This window comes from Theropithecus gelada, chromosome 14 (genome assembly GCF_003255815.1).
Source record: "Theropithecus gelada isolate Dixy chromosome 14, Tgel_1.0, whole genome shotgun sequence".
Lineage (NCBI taxonomy): Eukaryota > Metazoa > Chordata > Mammalia > Primates > Cercopithecidae > Theropithecus > Theropithecus gelada.
In genome coordinates, this window is record NC_037682.1 from 10960361 (window position 1) to 10982365 (window position 22005).

A 22005-nucleotide genomic window follows, 5' to 3' on the forward strand; every position below is an offset into this window, starting at 1 on the left:
GGCCTTTTTTTTTTTTTTTTTTTTTTTTTTTTTTTTTTTTTTTTGCTGTGAGCCTTTTTCTTGCCACTGCACTCCAGCCTAGGCAACAGACTGAGACCTTGTCTCAAAAAAAAAAAAAAAAAAAGGAACACAGCTAATTAAAACCTTTGGTGGCATTCTTATGCTTAGGAAAGAGATACAAAATTGTTGTTGAGCTCGTTCCATTAGAAAGGTTGTTTTTCCTTCGCTTGTAGTATAGCCTGGCATCATTTTCAGATTCAGCCCTCTCCTTGGATTTTCTGAATCTTCAGTACCGTTTAGTCATAGATAATTTTTGTAAATGTATGAAGCGTTACACAATCCTTAGTCAACAAAAAAAAATATGGTTTTGTTCAGCCTTCGGTGCTAAGGCGAAAAGATTTTCTACAACAGACAAATATAAAATTTGCCCAGTATTCTGGTTAATTGGATTTAAATAGTACTTTCACCGAAACAGCCTTAAGCATATTGCAGCACTGCCTTAAGACAAAACGGTATGTAGAAGCTCCCACCCCTCCACCACCCAGAAGGAGCCACACCCAGCAGTTCTGGAGTTGGCTAAGGTCTTAGTATACTTATCTTGCCTGTGATTATGTTTTCTCTGGCTTTGTCTGTTGGTTAGAAACCTTAAAGACTGCCAGCAAGAACAAGGCATGAAAATGGTATGCCTCTGTTTTGGGTGTGTTGCTCTTGCCCTTTAGAGAATCTGATATTTTATAAGGAGACTAGAAAACTCAGATCATGACTTTACCCTGAGTCATACATGAATCTACTTAGCAAAGTGTTTCTGTGACTGGTTACTTTGTTTTCAGAACTCTTTGAATGGTAAGGATGAGCGCCAAGACTGGCTCTACTCAGTGGTTCTTAACCTACAGTAATATTGCCTCTTCCTGCCCCTGGAGCATTTAGCAATGGCTGGAGACATTTTTTGGGTGTTAGAACCTGTTGTGGGGAATGTTACTGGTATCTAGTAGGTAGAGGCGAGGGATGCTGCTCAATAGCCTGAAGTGCATAGGATAGCCCCCCACAACAGTTGTGCAGCCCCAGTGTCAATATGTTGGTAGTGCCGAGGTTGAGAAACCCTAGTCTACACTGTCAGTTTTTTTTTTCTTTTTTTTTTTTTTTTTTTGAGACAGAGTCTCGCTCTGTCACCCAGGCTGGAGTGCAATGGTACGATCTCGGCTCACTGCAACCTCGTCTCCCAGGTTCAAGCGATTCTCCTGTTTCAACCTCCCGAGTAGCTGGGACTACTCCTGGCCAATTTTTTTGTATTTTTAGTAGAGACAGGGTCCACCATATCGGTCAGGCTGGTCTCAAACTCCTGGTCGCAAATGATCCATCTGCCTTGGCCTCCAAAGTGGTGGGTTTACAGGCGTGAGCCACTGCACCCGGCTCACTTCTCAGGAATCCTAAACTCTTGGGAGGCTGAGGTGGGAGAATCACTTGAACCTGGGAGATGGAGGTTGCAGTGAGCAGGGATGATGCCACTGCTTACCAGCCTGGGCAACAGAGCAAGAATCTGTCTCCAAAAAAAAAAAAAAACTTTCTAATTATTATACAAAGATTTTCAACATTTTCTACATACTTGAATTGATGACTGATAGAATATTATCATGAACTGTTTACAGCAATGGAGTAGTCCCCATTATCTGAGGGGAATACATTGTAAGGCCCCCAGTGGATACCTGAAACTGCTGATGGCGCTGAGCCCTGTATACACTATGTTGATGAATGAGAAGGCTACTAAGTAACTAATGGGCATGGTAGTGTATAAAGTGTGGACATTCTGGAAAAAGGAATGATTCATGTCCCTGGCAGGATAGCACAAGATTTCATCATGGTACTTAGAACTGCATTGCAATCTTAAGACTTATGAATTGTTTATTTCTGGAATTTTAAACATAGGTTGTAAATTCACATAAATACATATGAATGACAGATGTGACTGTGGTCCAGCTGTAGCTTTGTGTCTGTGCAATAATACCACATGTTATCCATATTCATGCAATGTAATATAGCATTAACTGTTATTGCAGTATGCAGAATTAGACCTTGGAAAATAATTGCTTCTCTAAAGGGACAAGGCATGTAAGGTTGCCGCTTACAGATATTTTTAGTACCCTCCCGGCAGACTAGATCTCCAGAGTTTAAGATTTCTGAGAAGTGGACTGGGCACAGTGGCTCATGCCTATAATCCCAGCACTTTGAGAGTCTGAGGTGGGCAGATCACCTGATCGTACAGTGAATGATCCATCCCCTTCGGCCTCCCAAAGTGTTGGGATTACAGGAATGAGTCACTGCACCCAGCTAGCACTTGACTCATTTTACTGATGAAACTGAAAACTAGACATGTCCAGGCTCACACAGGTTGTTAGTGGTAGGGCTAGAACGGGAACTTGTGTTTTGAGTCCTAAATTCATTTATTTCCACAGGTTACTTCTGAGAGTAAGCAGGTGAATCTGTCCCTTAGGCAGTTGTACATTTAGACTAAATGCAGGTTAGAGATCTGTGAAGTTGTATCATCCAAATAGAGGGTAGGCCGGGTGCGGTGGCTCACGCCTGTAATCCCAGCACTTTGGGAGGCTGAGGCGGGCGGATCACCTGAGGTCAGGAGTTCGAGGCCAGCCTGGCCAAGGTGGTGAAACGCCGCCTCTACTAAAAATAAAAAATCAGGTATGGTGGTGGGTACCTGTAATCCCAGCTACTCAGGAGGCTGAGGCAGGAGAATCGCTTGAACCCAGGAGGCAGAGGTTGCAGTGAGATGATATTGGGAGGCTGAGGTGGGAGGATTGCCTGAGCCCCGTAGGTCCAGGCTGCAGTGAACCATCACTGCGCCTTTAGCCTGTGCCACAGAGTGAGACCCAGTCTTAAGAAAGGTGTAATATACAAGCAGCTCCATTTAACTTGCCAGGTGCAGTGAACCACCACTGCGCCTTTAGCCTGTGCCACAGAGTGAGACCCAGTCTTAAAAAAGGTGTAATATACAAGCAGCTCCATTTAACTTGCATTATTGGTGGTGTGTACAGCTCAAAATAATTCTTCCTTATATAGGCCCAAATCCAAGGAGCACTGTCAGTGAACAACATCTTTTTTTTTTTTTGAGACAGGGTCTTGCTCTGTTCCCTTGATTGGAGTGCAGTGGTTGAATCACTGCAACCTCTGCCTCACAGATTCAAGTGATACCAAGTAGCTGGGATTACAGGCATATTACCACTATGCCTGGTTATTTTTTATATTTTTAGTAGAGATGGGGTTTCGCCCTGTTGCCTGGGCTGGCCTCTAACTCCTGTTCTCAGGTAATCCGCCTGCCTTGGCCTCCCAAAAGTACTAGGATTATAGGCGGGACTTCCCATGCCTGGCCAAGAAGATCTTTTTAATCTGGTGGATGTTGATAATCATGCTTTTATTACTGGTGTGAAGAGAAATGCAGAATCACCCCAGCTCTTCCAACTAAACAGAGCCTGGTTCCCTTCCTTTATTCTTGGGTACTGTGCTATAGGGAGAGGAAGAGATGAGTAAGGACTTTTCCCCCACCAGCTGTCCTCAGTAGTCTTCAGCTTCTCTTGAAGTGCAGTTCACCGTACACAACTGTATACATTCTTCTTTTTTTTTTTTTTTTTGAGATGGAGTCTCAGTCTTTCACCCAGACTGGAGTACAATGGCACAATCTCAGCTCACCGAAACCTCCGCCTCCCGGGGTTCAAGCGATTTTCCTGCCTCAGCCTCCTGAGTAGCTGGGATTTACAGGCATGTGCCACCACACCCAGCTAATTTTGTATTTTTAGTAGAGACGGGGTTTCTCCATGTTGGTCAGGGTGGTCTCAAACTCCTGACCTTAGGTGATCTGCCTGCCTCAGCCTTCCAGTGTTGGGATTTACAGGCATGAGCCACCGAGCCCGGCCTCAACTGTATACATTCTTATCATTGGATTATCCCATCTTGTAACCACATAATTTTTACCTTCCATGTCTACTGCTCTAGCAATGCCACTTGCATCCTTTGGGTTGTAACCTTCAACTATATTATGGTACATGTCATTCATTCATTTTACAATAGTTTATTGGCCGGGAGCAGTAGCTTTGGGATCTCAGCACTTTGGGAGGCTGAGGCAGGCGGAACACAAGGTCAGGAGTTTTAGACCAGCCTGGCCAATATGGCGAAACCCCGTCTCTACTAAAAATACAAAAATTAGCCGAGCGTGGAGGCGCATGCCTGTGGTCCCAACTGGTCAGGAGGCTGAGGCAGAGGAGTCACTTGAACCTGGGAGGTGGAGGTTGTGGTAACCTGAGATTGCTCCACTGCACTCCGGCCTGGGTGACAGTGAGACTCCGTCTCAAAAAAAAAAAAAAACACAATAGTTTATTGTATGTGCTGTGTGTCATTACATTCACATTGCTCAGTACACTTTTTTTTTTTTTTTTTTGAGACAGTTTCGCTCTGTCGCCCAGGCTGGAGTGCAATGGCACAATCTTGGCTCACAGCAACCTCTGCCTCCCGGGTTCAAGCGATTCCCCTGCCTCAGCCTCCTGAGTAGCTGGGATTACAGGCGCCTACCACCATGCCCAGCTAATTTTTTATATTTTTGGTAGAGACGGGGTTTCACTGTGTTGTCCAGGGTGGTCTTGAACTCCTGACCTCAAGTGACCCGCCTGCCTCGGCCTCCCAAGGTGCTGGGATTACAGGCGTGAGCCACCGTGGCTGGCCTTGCTCAGTAAACTTTTAGTAGTGAAATAGATAAAACAAAAAGATCTGGTATGATGAACTTAATTGTAAAGTCCTAGAAGACTGTTGTGTTGGCTACTAGGCTTGGCTGTATTTGGCAGAGCCTCCAAATAAGTGATTTAAGCAAGGTAGACATTTTTTTTTCACATAAAAATGAACCAGTATGGCAGTTCTGCTACATGAAATCTGACCTCTCTTGTTTCTCCAGCATTCCTGGGGTGTTGCCCTCCTATGCCTGGCGCAAGGTGATTCACTCCTACTTTTACATCCAGCCAGCAAGCAGGGGGAAAACGCCTGATCTGGAAGTTGCGTCTGTCATTTCCAGTCACTTCCCATTGGTCAGAATTTAGTCACTCGGTCATATCCTAGCTATAAATTTGGGTTGGAAATGTGTTTCTTCTGGGCAGTTGTATGCCCAGCTAAAAATCTATTATATAGCAGGAGGGAGAAATTAATATTGGGGGAACAACCAGACATCTCTGTCACAATCGAGACTTTGTTTTGTATTTCTTTGAGTGCTACACGGTACTTAACACTGTGGCTTTATCCCGAAGTCTGAATAAATTCTTCTCATTAGTTCTTTTGTATGAAAGACTGAAGGTCTTTGGATCTTGGATTTACCTGCTGCTGTGGCAGTAAGAACCCCAAGAGATTATTCCCAGAAATGTTTCCTTTTTAATCCAGGCAATAACAGGATAGAAAAGTGTTAGTATACATTAATTACAATGATAGCATGACATTTAACCTATATTTATAACTTGTTTCCTAATAGTCTGCAAAAACTTAAAAAGTAGGAAGAAGCTAGGCACAGTGGCTATCATTGACATCCACAGTGGCCTATCATCCCAGCATTCTGGGAGGCTGAGGTGAGAGGATCACTAGAGCCCAGGAGTTTGAGACTAATGTGGGCCACATGAGACCCCCATCTCCACAAAAAAATTAAAAAAATTAACCAGTGATGGTGGCACACACCTGTAGTCCCAGCTACTCTGGCGGCTGAGGTGGGAGAATCGCTTGAACCCAGGAGTTTGAGGCTGCAGTAAGATACTGGGTGCTGGAGCAAGATACTGTCTCAAAAAAAAAAAGTGCGAAGAACCCTTTTGTTGCTATCTGATACTATAAATGTAAAAAGTGAGCAGCAATTCCAGTGGCTTAAAGGGGAGAGAGTCTTGCAGTCAAACTGTTTTGTCTGCTTTGCCTGCCATGATCGTGTAGCCCTCAGTGCTGGTTAGACAAAGTCATTTTGGAACCATCTTTGTGATTTTGGCCATGTCTGCCTGTCAGGACTAAGCTTTACTTAATATGTCTCCTTAGGTCTACTTTAAATTCACTTCTTGGCCGGGTAAGGTGTCACTGTGATTTTAGCCGTGTCTGCCTGTCAGTACTAAGCTTTACTTAATATGTCTCCTCAAGTCTACTTTAGATTGACTTCTTGACTGGGTATGGTGTCGCTGTAATCCCAGCACTTTAGGAGGTTGAGACAGGTAGATCATTTGAGCTCAGGAGTTCAAGACGGTCCTGGGCAACATGGTGAAACCCCAACTCTCCAAAAATACAAAAATTAGCTGGGTATAGTGATGAATGCCTGTAGTCCCAGCTACTTGGGAGGCTGAGGTGGGAGGATGACTTGAGCCGGAGAGGCGGAGAGTGCAATAAGCCGAGATAGTGCCACTGTGCTCCATCCTGGGTGATAGAGCCAGACCTTGTCTTAAATAAACAGACTTGTTAAATTTAGCATCCTTCTAAAGAATAATTTATTAAAATACAGATTTGTTGTTTTAAAGTATACATTAAAATGCATAATTATTAAAATTACTATGTGCTTTTAACTACCTAAAAACATCTTTAATACCAGTGACACATACTCACACTTAGGGAAATAGTTCTTTATTCATTCCTTAGGCCCCAATGGTAGTTTTTTGTAAACTTCCCATAAGTCCACAGCTACTAAGTGGCTCTGAATTTCTTTCTTTCTTTTTTTTTTTTTCTTTTTTTTTTTTTTTTTTTTTGAGACGGAGTCTTGCTCTGTCACCCAGGCTGGAGTGCTGTGGCCGGGTCTCAGCTCACTGCAAGCTCCGCCTCCCGGGTTCCCGCCATTCTCCTGCCTCAGCCTCCCGAGTAGCTGGGACTACAGGCGCCCGCCACCTCGCCCGGCTAGTTTTTTGTATGTGTTTAGTAGAGACAGGGTTTCACCGTGTTAGCCAGGATGGTCTCGATCTCCTGACCTCGTGATCCACCCGTCTCGGCCTCCCAAAGTGCTGGGATTACAGGCTTGAGCCACCGCGCCCGGCCCTTTTTTTTTTTTTCTTGAGATGGAGTCTTGCTCTGAAATCTAGGCTGGAGTGCAACAGCACGATCTTGGCTCACTGCAACCTCCACCATGCAGGTTCAGGCAGTTCTCCTGCTTCAGCCTCTGGAGTAGCTGGGATTACAGGCGCCCACCACCACGCCTGGCTAATTTTTAGTAGAGACAGAGTTTCACCATTGTTGGACCAGATTGGTCTTGAACTCTTGACCTCAGGTGACCTGCCCGCCTTGGCCCCCAAAGTGCTGGGATTACAGGCGTGAGCCACCACGCACGGCCTGAATGAATTTCTTTTTTGCTTTCTTTTCTTTTCTTTTTTTTTTTTTTTTGAGACGGAGTCTCACTCTTTCTCCCAGGCTGGAGTGCAGTGGCGCAATCTCAGCTCACCGCAACCTCCACCTCATGGGTTCAAGGGATTCTCCTGCCTAGCCTCCTAAGTAGCTGGGATTACAAGCGTGCACCACCACGCCCGGCTAATTTTGTGTTTTTAGTAGAGACAGGGTTTCTCCATGTTGGTCAGGCTGGCCTGGAACTCACGACCTCAGGTGATCTGCCCGCCTCGGCCTCCCAAAGTGCTGGGATTGCACAGGTGAGCCACTGCGTCCAGCCCCTTGCCTTCCCTTCCCTTCCCTTCCCTCCCCTCTCCTCTTCCCTTCCCTCTTCCATTCTCAAGACAGTCTCTCGCTGTATTGGCCAAGTTGGTCTTGAACTTCTGGCCTCAAGCAATCCTCCCATCTCAGCTTCTCTAAGTGCCAGGGTTACAGGCGTGGACGCTGTGGCTGACCTGAATTTCAAATTAATTATCTTTGTACTTTGGTAGGGAAACTGGTAAGGAAAGTATAATACTAGTTAGTGCTTATTTTTGAACTACAGAATTAATTGCTTCTAAAACTTTTTGAGTTATTACTAGTGATATGCAAAACACAACCACCTAAAGATCTTTTTGAGCTTATTTCTAGGAACTGTTGGGCACTATGCGGAACCTTCATAAGCCTTCATTTCCTTCTTTTTTTTTTTTTTTGAGACCTCTCTGCCACCTACGCTGGAGTGCAGTGGCGCGATCACGGCTCACTGCAGCTTCTGCCTCCCGGTTCAAGCAATTCTCCTCCCTCAGCCTCTTGAGTAGCTGGGACCACAGGCATGTGTCACCATGCCCGGCTAATTTTTTTTTTTTTTTTTTTGTATTTTTAGTAGAGACAGGGCTTTACGATGTTGGCCAGGCTGGTTTTGGACTCCTGACCTCAAGTGATCAGCCTGCCTTGGCCTCCCAAAGTGCTGGGATTGTAAGTGTGAGCCACTGAGCCTGGCCATTTCCTTCTTTTTAAAATGAAGCAGTATTATTTATATCAGAGTTGTTCTGAGGATTAAATATATAGAAAGCTTAGCAGTGGCAAACACACTATTATTGATAGACATTGTTTTATTTCCACTTTTGGACTGTTTTGAGTAAAGCTGATAGGAACTTTCTGTTTTTGAGATAGAGTCTTGCAATATTGTCCAGGTTGGTCTTGAACTCCTGGGCCCAAGTAATCCTCCTGCCTCAGCTCTCCAGGTAGCTGGGACTACATGTGCGATCCACCACGCCCAGCTCAACATTCTTGTATATATGTTTTTTGGTGGACGTAGGCATTCATTTCTCTTAGGTGTATAACTTGGTGTATACCTTGGAGTAGAATTGCTGGATCACAGATACATTTAATTTTTGTGGATACTGCCAAACAGTTTTTTGAAATGGCTTTAGTATTTTGTGCTCCTATCAGAATGTGTGAGAATTCCAGTTGCTTCATACCCTGTCCCACAGTTGATGTTGTCAGTCTTTTAAATTTTAGCCATCCTGATGGGCAGGTAGTGGTATCTTACTGTGGTTTTAATTTACATTTCCCTGTTGAGTAATGATATGGAAGTACCTTTTAATAGGGTTTGTATGTCTTTTTCTTGCAAAGTGCCTGTTATTTTTTCTTGTGGATTGCTATGTTGATGCTGGATGTGGGTCCTTTGGAAATAGATATTATGAATACTCTTCCCTAGCCTGTGACTTGCATTTTTACTTATTGAAGTCTTTAAATGAACACAATTTTTAATTTTAATGAAGTCTGTGTTGTCATTTTATTTTCTTTTATGGTTAGTACTTTTTTTCTTTGAGACAGGGTCTTATCTGTTGCCCAGGTGAGAGTGCAATGGTATGATCTCAGCTCACTGCAACCTCTGCGTCCCAGGTTCAAGTTATTCTCATGCCTCAGCCTCCCAAGTAGCTAGGACTTACAGGTGTGTGCCACCACAGCTGGCTGATTTTTGTATTTGTTGGTAGAGATGGGATTTCGTCATGTTGGCCAGGCTGGTCTTGAACTCCTGACCTCAAGTGATTCACCCACCTCGACTTCCCAAAGTGCTGAGATTACAGGGGCGAACCACCGTGCCCTGCCCTTTTATGGTTAGTACTTTTGTGTCTGTTTTTTGTTTCTTTTAGTTTTGTCACCCAGGTTGGAGTACAGTGGTGTGATCATAGCTCACTGCAACCTCAAACCCCTGGGCTCAAGCAGTCTTCCTGCCTCAGCCTCTGAATAGCTAGGACTACAGGTGTACACCACACCTGGCTAATTTTTTAAATTTCATAGCGCTGGGTTTCACTGTTTCCCAGGCTAGTCTCAAAACTCCTGGCCTCAAGTAATCTTTCTGCTTTGGTTTCCCAAAGTGCTGTGATTTTAGGCATGAGCCACTGAGCCTGACCCTGTCCCCTGTTTAAGAAGTTTTTGTTTCCCCATATTCAAAAACATATTTTAATTATTTGACACTAATTTTTTTTTCTCTACATGAACATAGGTGATGCCATGGAGAGCAGCAAGCCTGGTCCAGTGCAGGTTGTTTTGGTTCAGAAAGATCAACATTCCTTTGAGCTAGATGAGAAAGCCTTGGCCAGCATCCTCTTGCAGGACCACATCCGAGATCTTGATGTGGTGGTGGTTTCAGTGGCTGGCGCCTTCCGAAAGGGCAAGTCCTTCATTCTGGATTTTATGCTACGATACTTATATTCTCAGGTAAGATAGAATTATTTTATTTCAAGTAAAAAGTGAGACTTGAATGTCCAAAAAAGCTAAATAAGCTCATAGATTATTCTTGATGCATAAAATTTTTAATTTAAGATTTAATGGAGATTTCTTACTTCTGTAGAAGGAAAGTGGCCATTCAAATTGGTTGGGTGACCCAGAAGAACCGTTAACAGGATTTTCATGGAGAGGGGGATCTGATCCGGAAACCACTGGGATTCAGATCTGGAGTGAAGTTTTCACTGTGGAGAAGCCAGGTGGGAAGAAGGTAAGGATGAAAATGACCTTACAGATTAACAACAGCAACAACAACAAAATATGAACTTCAGCATGTACTGTGTTAACCCAATTAAAAACCTTTTCTCAAAGAATTTAAAATCGGTAAAGAAAAGTTAAAAAGTCCCTGTTTTGTCCTGAAATTTTAGTCTATTGCGGATAAATAGGATTTTCTGACACAGATATGAGAAGTTGTAGCTTTGATATCTAGCTGTAGTCTCCTTGGTCTGCTAATTGCTTTATTTTAATTTTCTTTTCTGGAAAAACATTTTTACTAAAAGCTATACAGATTTTCTCCTTTGCACCTAGCAGTACTTTATGTAGTATTGCTTAGGGCCATGTAGCATTTTAAGACTCAATTAAAAAATATTAATCTGTTGCTGACTCTGCTAATTCCCATTCCAACATGTGCTTCCTTGAATAATTCAGGATACAACTTACTGTGTATGACAGCTTTCCTTCACACACAATTTTTGTGGGTGTGTGTATATCTGACTTGGGGAGAATTTAAAAAACACATAGCATTTTAATTTGTTTGAAACAGACTTTCTGCCTGTTACATTTTGTGCTCTTAACCAATTAAAGAAGCCAATGGCGGCCGGGTGCAGTGGCTCACACGCCTGTAATCCCAGCACTTTGGGAGGCCAAGGTGGGCAGATCACAAGGTTAGGAGTTTGAGACCAACCTGGCCAACATAGTGAAACCCTGTTTCTACTAAAAATACAAAAAATTAGCTGGGTGGGTGGGCGCCTTTTCAATAAAAGGAAGGAAGATGTGAAAACAACTTTTTATTAAAGCGAATGATTTAAAATTAATACATATTGATTGTTTTTTTTTTTTTTGGAGACGGAGTCTCGCTGTGTCTCCCAGGCTGGAGTGCAGTGGCCTGATCTCGGCTCACTGCAAGCTCCGCCTCCCGGGTTCACGCCATTCTCCCGCCTCAGCCTCCCAAGTAGCTGGGACTACAGGAGCCTGCCACCATGCCCGGCTAGTTTTTTGTATTTTTAGTAGAGACGGGGTTTCACCATGTTAGCCAGGATAGTCTCGATCGCCTGACCTCGTGATCCACCCGCCTCGGCCTCCCAAAGTGCTGGGATTACAGGCTTGAGCCACCGCGCCTGGCCTACATATTGATTGTTTTTAAGATTCTTAAATAAAATGCATGAATATAGTTTAAAAGGTCAAATACTACTGTAAGGCTTCTAACAGAAAGCAACTGTCATGTGTGTTATTCTCCTCTCTGCCCAGTTTTCACTTTTCAGAGGCTGATGCTCTTATGTGTTACCACTTCTGTTCTTTATTTCCTTACTCCTGTATGGGTGGCACAGACCTGGGCGTTGTTGTTCTGGGAGTTGAGCAGGGAAATGGCATTGGGGATCTCACTGTTCAGAAGGTGGGCATTCACTACCCCCCAGCTGTCAGTAGGGCTTCTTACCCCCAGTCTCATCCATGCCTTATAAGCTATGGGCATAGAGCCTCTCCACAGATTTCTTTGTAAGGATCGGGAGGGGTAAGTCATGTGTTTCTTATACAGACTTTCATCCATCACTTCTGTTTTTAGCCCAGTCCTATAAGCATGCCCTCATGCCTGTTTGTGCTTTTTTTTTTTTTTTTTTTTTTGAGGCGGAGTCTCGCTCTGTCGCCCAGGCTGGAGTGCAGTGGCCGGATCTCGGCTCACTGCAAGCTCTGCCTCCCGGATTTACGCCATTCTCCTGCCTCAGCCTCCTGAGTAGCTGTCCCGCTCTGTTGCTCAGGCTGGAGTGCAGTGGCACCATATTGGTCACTACAATCTCTGCCTCCCAGGTTCAAACAATTCTCCTGCCTCAGCCTCCTGAGTAGCTGGGACTACAGGCACACACTATCATGCCTGGCTAATTTTTGTATTTTTAGTAGAGACAGGGTTTCACAATGTTGGCCAGGCTGGTCTGGAACTCCTGACCTCGTGATCTGCCTGTGTCGGCCTCCCAAAGTGCTGGGATTATAGGGGTGAGCCACCACGCCAGGCCACCTTTGATATTTTGAAGTGCTGGTCTGTTGGTACTGAATTCTTTTTAGCTTTCATACATCTGAAAAATCTTTATTTTGCCTTTGTTTTGGAAAACACTTACTCTTAGTATGGAGTTCTAGGCCAAAGTATTTTTCTCAGTACTTCAAAGGTGTTGCCCCTTTGCCTTTTCGCTGACATTGTTTCTTTTCTTTTTTGTTTTGAGAGGGAGTCTCGCTCCGTTGCCCAGGCTAGAGTGCAGTGGTGGGATCTTGGTTCACTGCAACTTCTGCCTTCCGGGTTCAAGCAATTCTTCTGTCTCAGCCTTCCGAGTAGCTGGGACTACAGGTGTGCACCACCACGCCCGGCTAATTTTTGTATTTTTAGTAGAGATAGGGTTTCACCATATTGGTCAGGCTGCTCTTGAACTCCTGACCCCAGGTTATTCACCTGCCTCTGCTTCCCAAAGTGCTGGGATTACAAGCAGGAGCCACTGTACCCAGCCTGCTGACATTGTTTCTGACAAGAAATACACTGTTATTCTTATTTTTGTTCTTTTGTACCTAATATGACTTTTTTGTCTGGTTGCTTTTTTTCTTTAAATTAAGAAAAATTTTTTTTTTTTTTTTTTTTTTTTGAGACGGAGTCTCACTCTGTCGCCCAGGCTGGAGTGCAGTGGCCGGATCTCAGCTCACTGCAACCTCCGCCTCCTGGGTTTACGCCATTCTCCTGCGTCAGCCTCCGGAGTAGCTGGGACTACAGGTGCCCGCCACCTCGCCCGGCTAGTTTTTTGTATTTTTTAGTAGAGACGGGGTTTCACCGTGTTAGCCAGGATGGTCTCGATCTCCTGACCTCGTGATCCGCCCGTCTCGGCCTCCCAAAGTGCTGGGATTACAGGCTTGAGCCACCGCGCCCGGCAAAAAAATTTTTTTTTTCGTGGGTACATAGGTATATGTATTTATGGGGTATGTCTGGTTGCTTTTAAGATTTTATCAGTTTTTGAGCAAATTATGATGTGTTTTGATGTAGTTCATGTTTTTTGTATGTGGGTTTTATTGAGCTTCTTGAATCTGCAGATTTATAATTTTTATCAAATTTGGACATTTTAAAGTTATTATGTCTTCAAATTTTTTTGGTCTCTTATTCCCTTTGGAGAATGCTATTACATGTGCCTCTTGCTGCTTGAAGTTGTTCCACAGCTGACTGACGCTTTGTTCATTTAAAATTCTTCGGGCCAGGCGCGGTGGCTCACGCCTGTAATTCCAGCACTTTGGGAGGCCGAAGAGGGCAGATCACAAGGTCAGGAGATCGAGACCATCCTAGCTAACACAGTGAAACCCCATCTCTTCTAAAAATACAAAAAATTAGCCGGGCGGGGTGGCGGGCGCCTGTAGTCCCAGCTACTCGGGAGGCTGAAGCAGGAGAATGGCATGAACCCAAGAGGCGGAGCTTGCAGTGAGCTGAGATCCAGCCTGGGCAACAGTGCAAGACTCTGTCTCAAAAAAAATAAAATAAAATAAAATAAAATTCTTTGGCCAGGCGCGGTGGCACACATCTGTAATCCCACACTTTGGGAGGCTGAGGTGGGTGGATCACCTGAGGTCAGGGATTTGAGACCAGCCTGACCAACTGAAAACCCATCTCTACTAAATACAAAAAATTAGCTGGGTATGGTGGGTCATGCCTGTAATCCCAGCTACTTGGGAGGCTGAGGCAGGAGAATCGCTTGAACCCTGGAGATGGAGGTTGCAGTGAGCCGAGATCACGCCATTGTACTCCCACCCTGGCAACAAGAGCTAAACTCCATCTGAAAAAAAAAAAAGAAAAAGGCCAGGCATGGTGGCTCATGCCTGTATTCCCAGCACTTTGGGAGGCTGAGGTGAGCGGATCACCTGAGGTCAGGAGTTTGAGACCAGCCTGACCAACATGGTGAAACCCTGTCTCTACTAAAAATACAAACATTAGCTGGGCGTGGTGGTGCCCACCTGTAATCACAGCTACTTGGGAGGCTAAGGCAGGAGAATTGCTGGAACCTGGGAGGCGGAGATTGCATTGAGCCAATATTGTGGCACTGCACTCTCAGCCTGGGCAACAGAGCGAGACTCCATCTCAAAAAAAAAAAAAAGAAAACAGAGTTTTATTATTATTATTATTTTTTGAGATGGAGTCTCGCTCTGTTGCCCAGGCTGGGAGTGCAATGGCGTGATCTTGGCTCACTGCAACCTCTGCCCCCCAGGTTCTCATGTCTCAGCTTCCCGAGTAGCTGGGATTACAGGTGTGCACCACCCTGCCTGGCTAATATTTGTATTTTTAGTGGAGACAGCATTTTACCAAGTTGACCAGGCTGGTCTCAAACTCCTGACCTCAGGTGATCCTTCCCCCTTGGCCTCCCAAAGTGTTGGGATTACAGGTGTGAGCCACCGTGCCTGGCCTTTTTGTCTGTTTTCTTGTGGAGCATTTCTAGGTCTTCAAGTTCACTAATCTTTTAGAACCTGCTATTAATCAGGTCCAGTGTATTTTTCATTTCAGACATTGTAATTTTCATCTCTAGCAGTTAAATTTAGGACTTTTTAGTATTTTTTTTTTTCATTTACATGATTCAGTTTCTGCATCCACTTTTAGTATCTTTTTTTTTTTTTTTTTTTTTTTTGAGACGGAGTCTCGCTCTGTCGCCCAGGCTGGAGTGCTGTGGCCGGATCTCAGCTCACTGCAAGCTCCGCCTCCCGGGTTCCCGCCATTCTCCTGCCTCAGCCTCCCGAGTAGCTGGGACTACAGGCGCCCGCCACCTCGCCCGGCTAGTTTTTTGTATTTTTTAGTAGAGACGGGGTTTCACCGTGTTAGCCAGGATGGTCTCGATCTCCTGACCTCGTGATCCACCCGTCTCGGCCTCCCAAAGTGCTGGGATTACAGGCTTGAGCCACCGCGCCCGGCCTAGTATCTTTTATGTCACCACTTTTTGAATATATGAAGTAAAGTTATACAGAATACTGTTTTTGGTTTTTTTTTTTTTTTGAGACAGAGTCTTGCTCTCTAACCCAGGCTGGAGTGCAGTAGTGCCATCTCGGCTCGCTGCAACCTCTGCCTCCTGGGTTCAAGCGATTCTCCTGCCTCAGCCTCCCGAGTAGCTGGGAGTACAGGCATGTGCCATCACACCCGGCTATTTTTTGTATTTTTAGTAGAGATGGGGTTTCACCATGTTAGCCAGGCTAGTCTTGAACTCCTGGCTGCAGGCAATCCACCTACCTCAGCCTCCCAAAGTGTTGGGATTACAGGTGTGAGCCACCATGCCCGGCCCTGAATACTGTTTTAAAGTTGTTTTTGGCCAGGCCAGCTACAAAAATGAGCTGGGTGTGGTGGTGGGCTTCTGTAGTCCCAGCTACTCGAGAGGCTGAGGAAGGAGAATTGCTTGAACCCGGGAGGTGGAGGTTGTGGTGAGCTGAGATCGTTCCACTGCACTCCAGTCTGGGCGACAGAGCAAGACTGTCTCAAAAAAAAAAAAAAGTTGTTTTCTGTTAATTTTAATATCTGTGTTAGTTCTGAGTCAGTTTTGATTGATTTTTCCCTTCATTTGGGTTATATTTTTCTGCTTCTTGTATGTCTGCAAATTTTTGATAGGATGTAGGCTTGTGGATTTTCCCTTGTTGGGTGCTGGTTATTTTTGCATTCCTGTAAAACATCTAGCTGTATTCTGAGATGTAGTTAAGTAATTTGGAAACTTGTTTTTTTCTGTTCTTGCTGTTTAGATTTGTTAAATGGAACCAGAGAGTGTTGGTAGTTATTCCTCATTACTGAGGCAAGACTCTGAGTACTCTTCCTAATTCCGCTTGAATTATGAGGTTTTTGTAGTCTGGCTGGAGGGAACAGGCATTATTCCTGAACTTGTGTGAGCACTAGAGATGGTTCACAGTCTTTTCAGTGGCTCCCTGTTCAGCCTCAGACAGTTTTCCTTATACACATGCACTGATCAGTAGTTAGCTGAACACTTGTTGGGGAACCCTCTGCAGATCCCTGGGGTTCTTTATCTCTGTAATTTTTTCCTCTTAGGTACTTTGTGAATTCTAGTAGCTTTGGTCTCCCTGACTCTCCTGCTTTGTCTCTTCAACTCAGGGTTGTCTGGTTCTGCTTCAGGGTTGTCTGGTTCTGCTTCAGTTCCCCCTCCCTGTGCCTTGAGCTGGGGCAATCCTGGACCTTACCTCATCTGTTTCTCTTCCTTCGGGGATCGTTATTCTTCACTACTTAATGTCCAGTGCCTGGTAGACTGTTGTTTCATAAGTTTTGTCTGTTCCGTTTTGGCTTCAGGTGGGAGGGTACATTCTGTCTCTGTTACTCCGTTTTGGCTGAAAGTGGAAGGTCCAACCTTTTCATTTTAGAGATGCTGTGCTAAAAAGACCCAGTGAAGTTAAGCTAGTTACTGTTAGTATTGGCATTCTAAGGTTCTATGACTTTAAATTCAGTGTTAGTTTTTTGTCTCATGCCTCCTTCTACATTTTTTGTAATGTGTGATAGATGTTTTCATAATTTTTTTTTTTTTTTTTTGTGTGGAGACAGGGTCTTGCTCTGTCACCCAGGCTGGAGTGCAGTGGTGGGATGTCTGTTCACTGCAGCCTCCACCTCCCAGGTTCAAGTGATTCTCATGCCTCGGTCTCCTGAGTTGTTGGGACTACAGGTGTGTTCCAACACACCTGGCTGATTTTTGTATTTTTGTAGAGATGGGGTCTCACTGTGTTGGCCAGGCTGGTCTCGAACTCCTGACCTCAGGCAATATGCCTGCTTTGGCCTCCCAAAATGCTGAGATAACAGGTGTGAGCCACGGTGCCCAGCCTTATAATTTGTTTTTAAGAATAAATAATAATAATTAAAAAAAAATTTTTTTTTTGAGACAGAGTATCACTCTGTCACCCAGGCTGGAGTGCAGTGGCGCAATCTTGGCTCACCGCAAGCTCTGCCTCCCAGGTTCACGCCATTCTCCTGCCTCAGCCTCCCGAGTAGCTGGGACTACAGGCACCTGTCACCACACCCGACTAATTTTTTTTTTTTCTGTATTTTTAGTAGAGACAGGGTTTCACCATGTTAGCCAGGGTGGTCTTGATCTCCTGACCTCGTGATCTGCCTGCCTCGGCCTCCCAAAATGCTGGGATTACAGGCAGGAGCCCAACTGCGCCCAGCCACTGCGCCCAGCCATAAATAATTATTTTTTGACTGTGTGATACCTCTATATAGACTGGTGGGGCCTAAATAATTTGTTTTTTACATTTACTATTTGGCCATTTGACGTATTAATTCTTCTTAATAGTTTAGGAAATCTGTATAATATTAGTAGTGAGGAAGCTTTGTTTTTAGTTACATGACTTTTATAGCTCTTCCATTTTTTTATCCTGTTGAATTACCACTTTTGTAAAGCTCCATGCTTTTCATTGTCATCTGGGTTTCCTGCCTTAAAAAAATTAGTGGCTGGGCACAGTGGCTCATGCCTGTAATCCCAGCACTTAGGGAGGCCGAGGCATGCGGATCATGAGGTCAGGAATTGGAGACCAGCCTGGCCAACTTGGTGAAACCCCATCTCTACAAAAAATACAATAATTTAGCCGGGTGTGGTGGTGTGCGCCTGTAATCCCAGCTACTCAGGAGGCTGAGGCAGGAGAATCTCTTGAACCTGGGAGATGGAGGTTGCAGTGAGCCAAGGTCACGCCATTGCACTCCAGCCTAGGTGACAAGAGTAAAACTGTGTCTCAAAAAAAAGCCCCCCCAAAAAATAGACCAGGTGCGGTGGCTCACGCCTGTAATCCCAGCACTTTGGGAGGCCGAGGCTGGTGGATCATCTGAGGTCAGGAGTTTGAGACAAACCTGACCGACATGGTGAAACCCTGTCTCTACTAAAAATACAAAAATTAGCCGGGCATAGTGGCTCATGGCTGTAATCTCAGCTACTCGGGAGGCTGAGGCAGGAGAATCGCTTGAACGTGGGAGTTGGAGGTTGCAGTGAGCCAAGATTGTGCCGTTGCACTCCAGCGTGGGCGACAGAGTGAAACTCCGTCTCAAAAAAAAAAAAAAAAATCGTATCTTTATTTTGTTTGTTTTAGGTTTTCAGGAAAATTAATTGGAAAGTGCCCAGTTCCCACACCCTCCTTCAGTTTGCTCTGTTGATTATATCTTATAATAATGTGATATATTTGTTACAATTAATATTTGAACCAATATAGTGTCATTAGTTAAAGCCCATACATAGTTTACTTTAGGGCTCACTCATTGTGTTGTACATTGGATTTTGACAAGTGTATAGTGATATGTGCCCACTATTACTATATCATACAGAACAGTCACACTGCTCTAAACATTCTCTGTAATGTACCTGTCTGTTCCTCTCTTCTTACCTCCCCACAAACTCCTCCACTGATCTTTTTACTGTCTCCATAGTTTTACCTCTACCGGAATGTCGTATAGTTAGAATCATACAATATGCAGCCTTTTCAGATTGGCCTCTTTCACTTAGCAATGTGATTTTAAGATTTCTGCAACTCTTTTGTATCTTGATAGTTCATTTCTTTTTATTGCTGAATAGTATTCTACATTATGAATGCATCAGTTTGTTCATCCATTTGCCTGTTGAAGGACATCTTGGTTGCTTTCAAATTTTGACAATTAAGAATAAAGCTCCTATAAATACTCATGTGTTGGTTTTTGTTGAGATATAAGTTTTCAGCTCCTTTGGGTATATACCAAAGAGGTTTTTTTTTTTTTTTTTTTTTTTTGGAGACAAAATCTCGCTCTGTCACCCAGGCTGGAGTGCAGCAGTGTGGTCTTGGCTCACTGCAACCTCTGCCTCCTGGCTTCAAGTGATTCTCCTGCCTCAGCCTCCTGAGTAGCTGGGACTACAGGTGTGCACCACCACGCCCGTATAATTTTTTTTTTTTTTTTTTGTATTTTTAGTAGAGACAGGGTTTTGCCATGTTAGCCAGGCTGATCTCGAACTCTGGACCTCAGGTGATCCACCTGCCTTGGCCTCCCAAAGTACAAGTACTGGGATTACAGGTGTGAGCCACTGTGCCTGTCCTGATTTTTGTATTTTTGGTAGAGACAGGATTTCACTGTGTTGGCCAGGCTGGTCTGGAACTCCTGGCCTCAAGTGATCCACCTGACTTGGCCTCCCTCCCAAAGTGCTGGGATTATAGGCATGAGCCATTGCGCCCGACCTAATTTTTTAAATTTTGTGTAGAGACAGGGTCTCAATATGTTGTCCAGGCTGGTATTGAACTCCTGGGCTCAAGTGATGCTGCCGCCACGGCCTCCCACGTGTTGATATTATAGGTGTGAGCCACTACACCTGGCCAAGATGAGTGTTTTTTAGTTTCTTTTTCAACAACAAAAATCATCCAAAAGCCTGGCTGGGTAATGAGCTAATTGCTTTCAACTTTTGACTGTTTCGATTGGTGGGGCAATTTTTGCCTTCCATATTGCTCTGTATTCCTGGATAATCTCTAGGAGAGTGCTGTAGTAAAAGCAAAGTACCTACATAGTTGTACAGAACCTACAAGCAGGTCCTTAAGGGTCACGTAAATATTACCTGTACTTTTCCATTTCTCCTTTACATTTTCCTCCTTCTTAGTTTAATCTCTTTTGTTTGTATTTTCCTTTTTTTTAGGTTGCAGTTGTTCTGATGGATACCCAGGGGGCATTTGACAGCCAGTCAACTGTGAAAGACTGTGCTACCATCTTTGCTCTAAGCACTATGACTAGTTCTGTTCAGGTAAAAACCACTTGACTCGGAAAAAAGCTTGCAAAGGAAATAAGATAAAGGGAGGAAATACAGCTTTGGTTATTGTTCTGTTAACAGAATTTCTGTGATGATATGTAAATATTTTGAAACTGTAGAGTCAGTTAAACTCTTAGAAGTTTGAGAAGGAGCCAAAGAATTTTTCCTCTTTGGTCATAATTATATATAATGTGTTCCAAGAAAAGTCCAAAAAATGGAAATTTATATCTATTACATCATATAGAAACTATAGATTTGATAAGAACTAGGAAAACTATATTTTAAACTGTAAAGGAAGAATTTTTGATTTCAACCTTATGTGCATAGTTTTCCAAAAGACAGGTCATATTACTGTTTGAACAGGCCTCATGTTCTTATATGCAAGTCTTTAATTGTTCAAAGCTTCTGTCAGCCCTTTAGGCTTATTTGGGATTTGTTTGAAGTAAGCCAGAATAGTATCAATCTGGATTTTTGTTTTCTAGATTTATAATTTATCCCAGAACATTCAAGAAGATGATCTTCAACAGCTGCAGGTATATGTTTCTCATAACAATTTTAACAGCATATTATTTAAAAGTTTTAAGATTAAGAAAAATTTTACGACTGAGTAGTTTCTAGCGAAAGATTGAAATGTAGAGGAAGGTTTTTGGTTCATAGTAATTCTATACTATGTATATCCATTGGTGGGGTGGAGCAGGGGCAGTCTGGGAAGGCCTTAATGATTTGAGCAGAGAATGAAAGAAAGTGGGCAAGCGAGTCCTCCAGATCCATTTGAGTGGAAAACTGTTACAGCAGAGGAGCAGCTGCTGGAAGACAGACCCTGCGGAGAGTGTGCTTGGCAAGATCAAGGAATGGCAAGGAGGCCAGTGGGTAGGATTGGAGAGTGTGACAGGAAGGGGCTAAGTGATGAAGTCAGAGAGGCAGTGAGATCCCACTCATGCTGGGTCTTTTCTCTGGGGAAGGTGGGAGCCATGGGAGGGTCATCAGCAATGATGTTACCTGACATGTTGTAAAGGGATCATTCTGGCTGCCATGTTCAGAATAGATTTTTTTTTTGAGACGAAGTCTTACTCTTGTCCCCAGGCTGGAGTGCAATGGTGCAATCTTGGCTCACTGCAAGCTGGGATTACAGACAGGTGTGTGCCACCACACCTGGCTGAATTTTTTTTTTTTTTTTTGAGGTGGAGTCTTGCTGTGTCTCCCAGGCTGGAGTGCAGTGGCGTGATCTCGGCTCACTGCAAACTCCGCCTCCCGGGTTCACGCCATTCTCCCGCCTCAGCCTCCCAAGTAGCTGGGACTACAGGCGCCCGCCACCACGCCCAGCTAATTTTTTGTATTTTTAGTAGAGACGGGGTTTCACCATGTTAGCCAGGATAGTCTCGATCTCCTGACCTCGTGATCCACCCGCCTCGGCCTCCCAAAGTGCTGGGATTACAGGCTTGAGCCACTGCGCCCGGCCTGATTTTTGTATTTTTAATAGAGACGGGATTTCACCATGTCAGGCTGGTCTCAAACTGTTGACCTCGTGATCCACCAGCCTCGGTCTCCCAAAGTGCTGGGATTACAGGTGTGAGCCACCGCGCCTGGCCTATTTTTTTCTCCTTTTTAATAGCAGCAGTTCTTATCTGTTTTTCCCACAAAATGCTCTTTCATGAGTATTCCAGGGTTGGATGCAATTCCTGGTATATTGCTCTAATGCTACTTCTCCCACTGACATTCAAGAAAGCATAAGAATGTGAGTGAGTAAGGGTGTCATTATTATAGGGATTACCTTGAATTAGTTCTATTTTATATTTATTTAAAAAAACAAGGAAATTTCCTCCTAAACTTCAGTCCTTAATGTTGCTTATGGCAGTTGCTTTACTTCATAATTGGTAGTTCTTTTTTTTTTTTTTTTTTTTTTTGG

General features: G+C 44.1%; 1 protein-coding gene across 3 annotated transcripts in view; it reads left to right on the plus strand.

Moving 5' to 3' along the window:
• Positions 1-22005, plus strand: part of ATL3 (atlastin GTPase 3) — a 47307-nt gene that overhangs the window by 3264 nt on the left and 22038 nt on the right. For 2 of the 3 annotated variants that reach the window (XM_025355506.1, XM_025355508.1), the window contains 4 exons: positions 9866-10080; positions 10214-10357; positions 19989-20093; positions 20582-20632. In XM_025355506.1, coding sequence (XP_025211291.1) covers positions 9866-10080; positions 10214-10357; positions 19989-20093; positions 20582-20632 — 515 coding nt within the window. The remainder of the gene's footprint in view (positions 1-9865; positions 10081-10213; positions 10358-19988; positions 20094-20581; positions 20633-22005) is intronic. The other variant, XM_025355507.1, reaches the window with a different exon arrangement.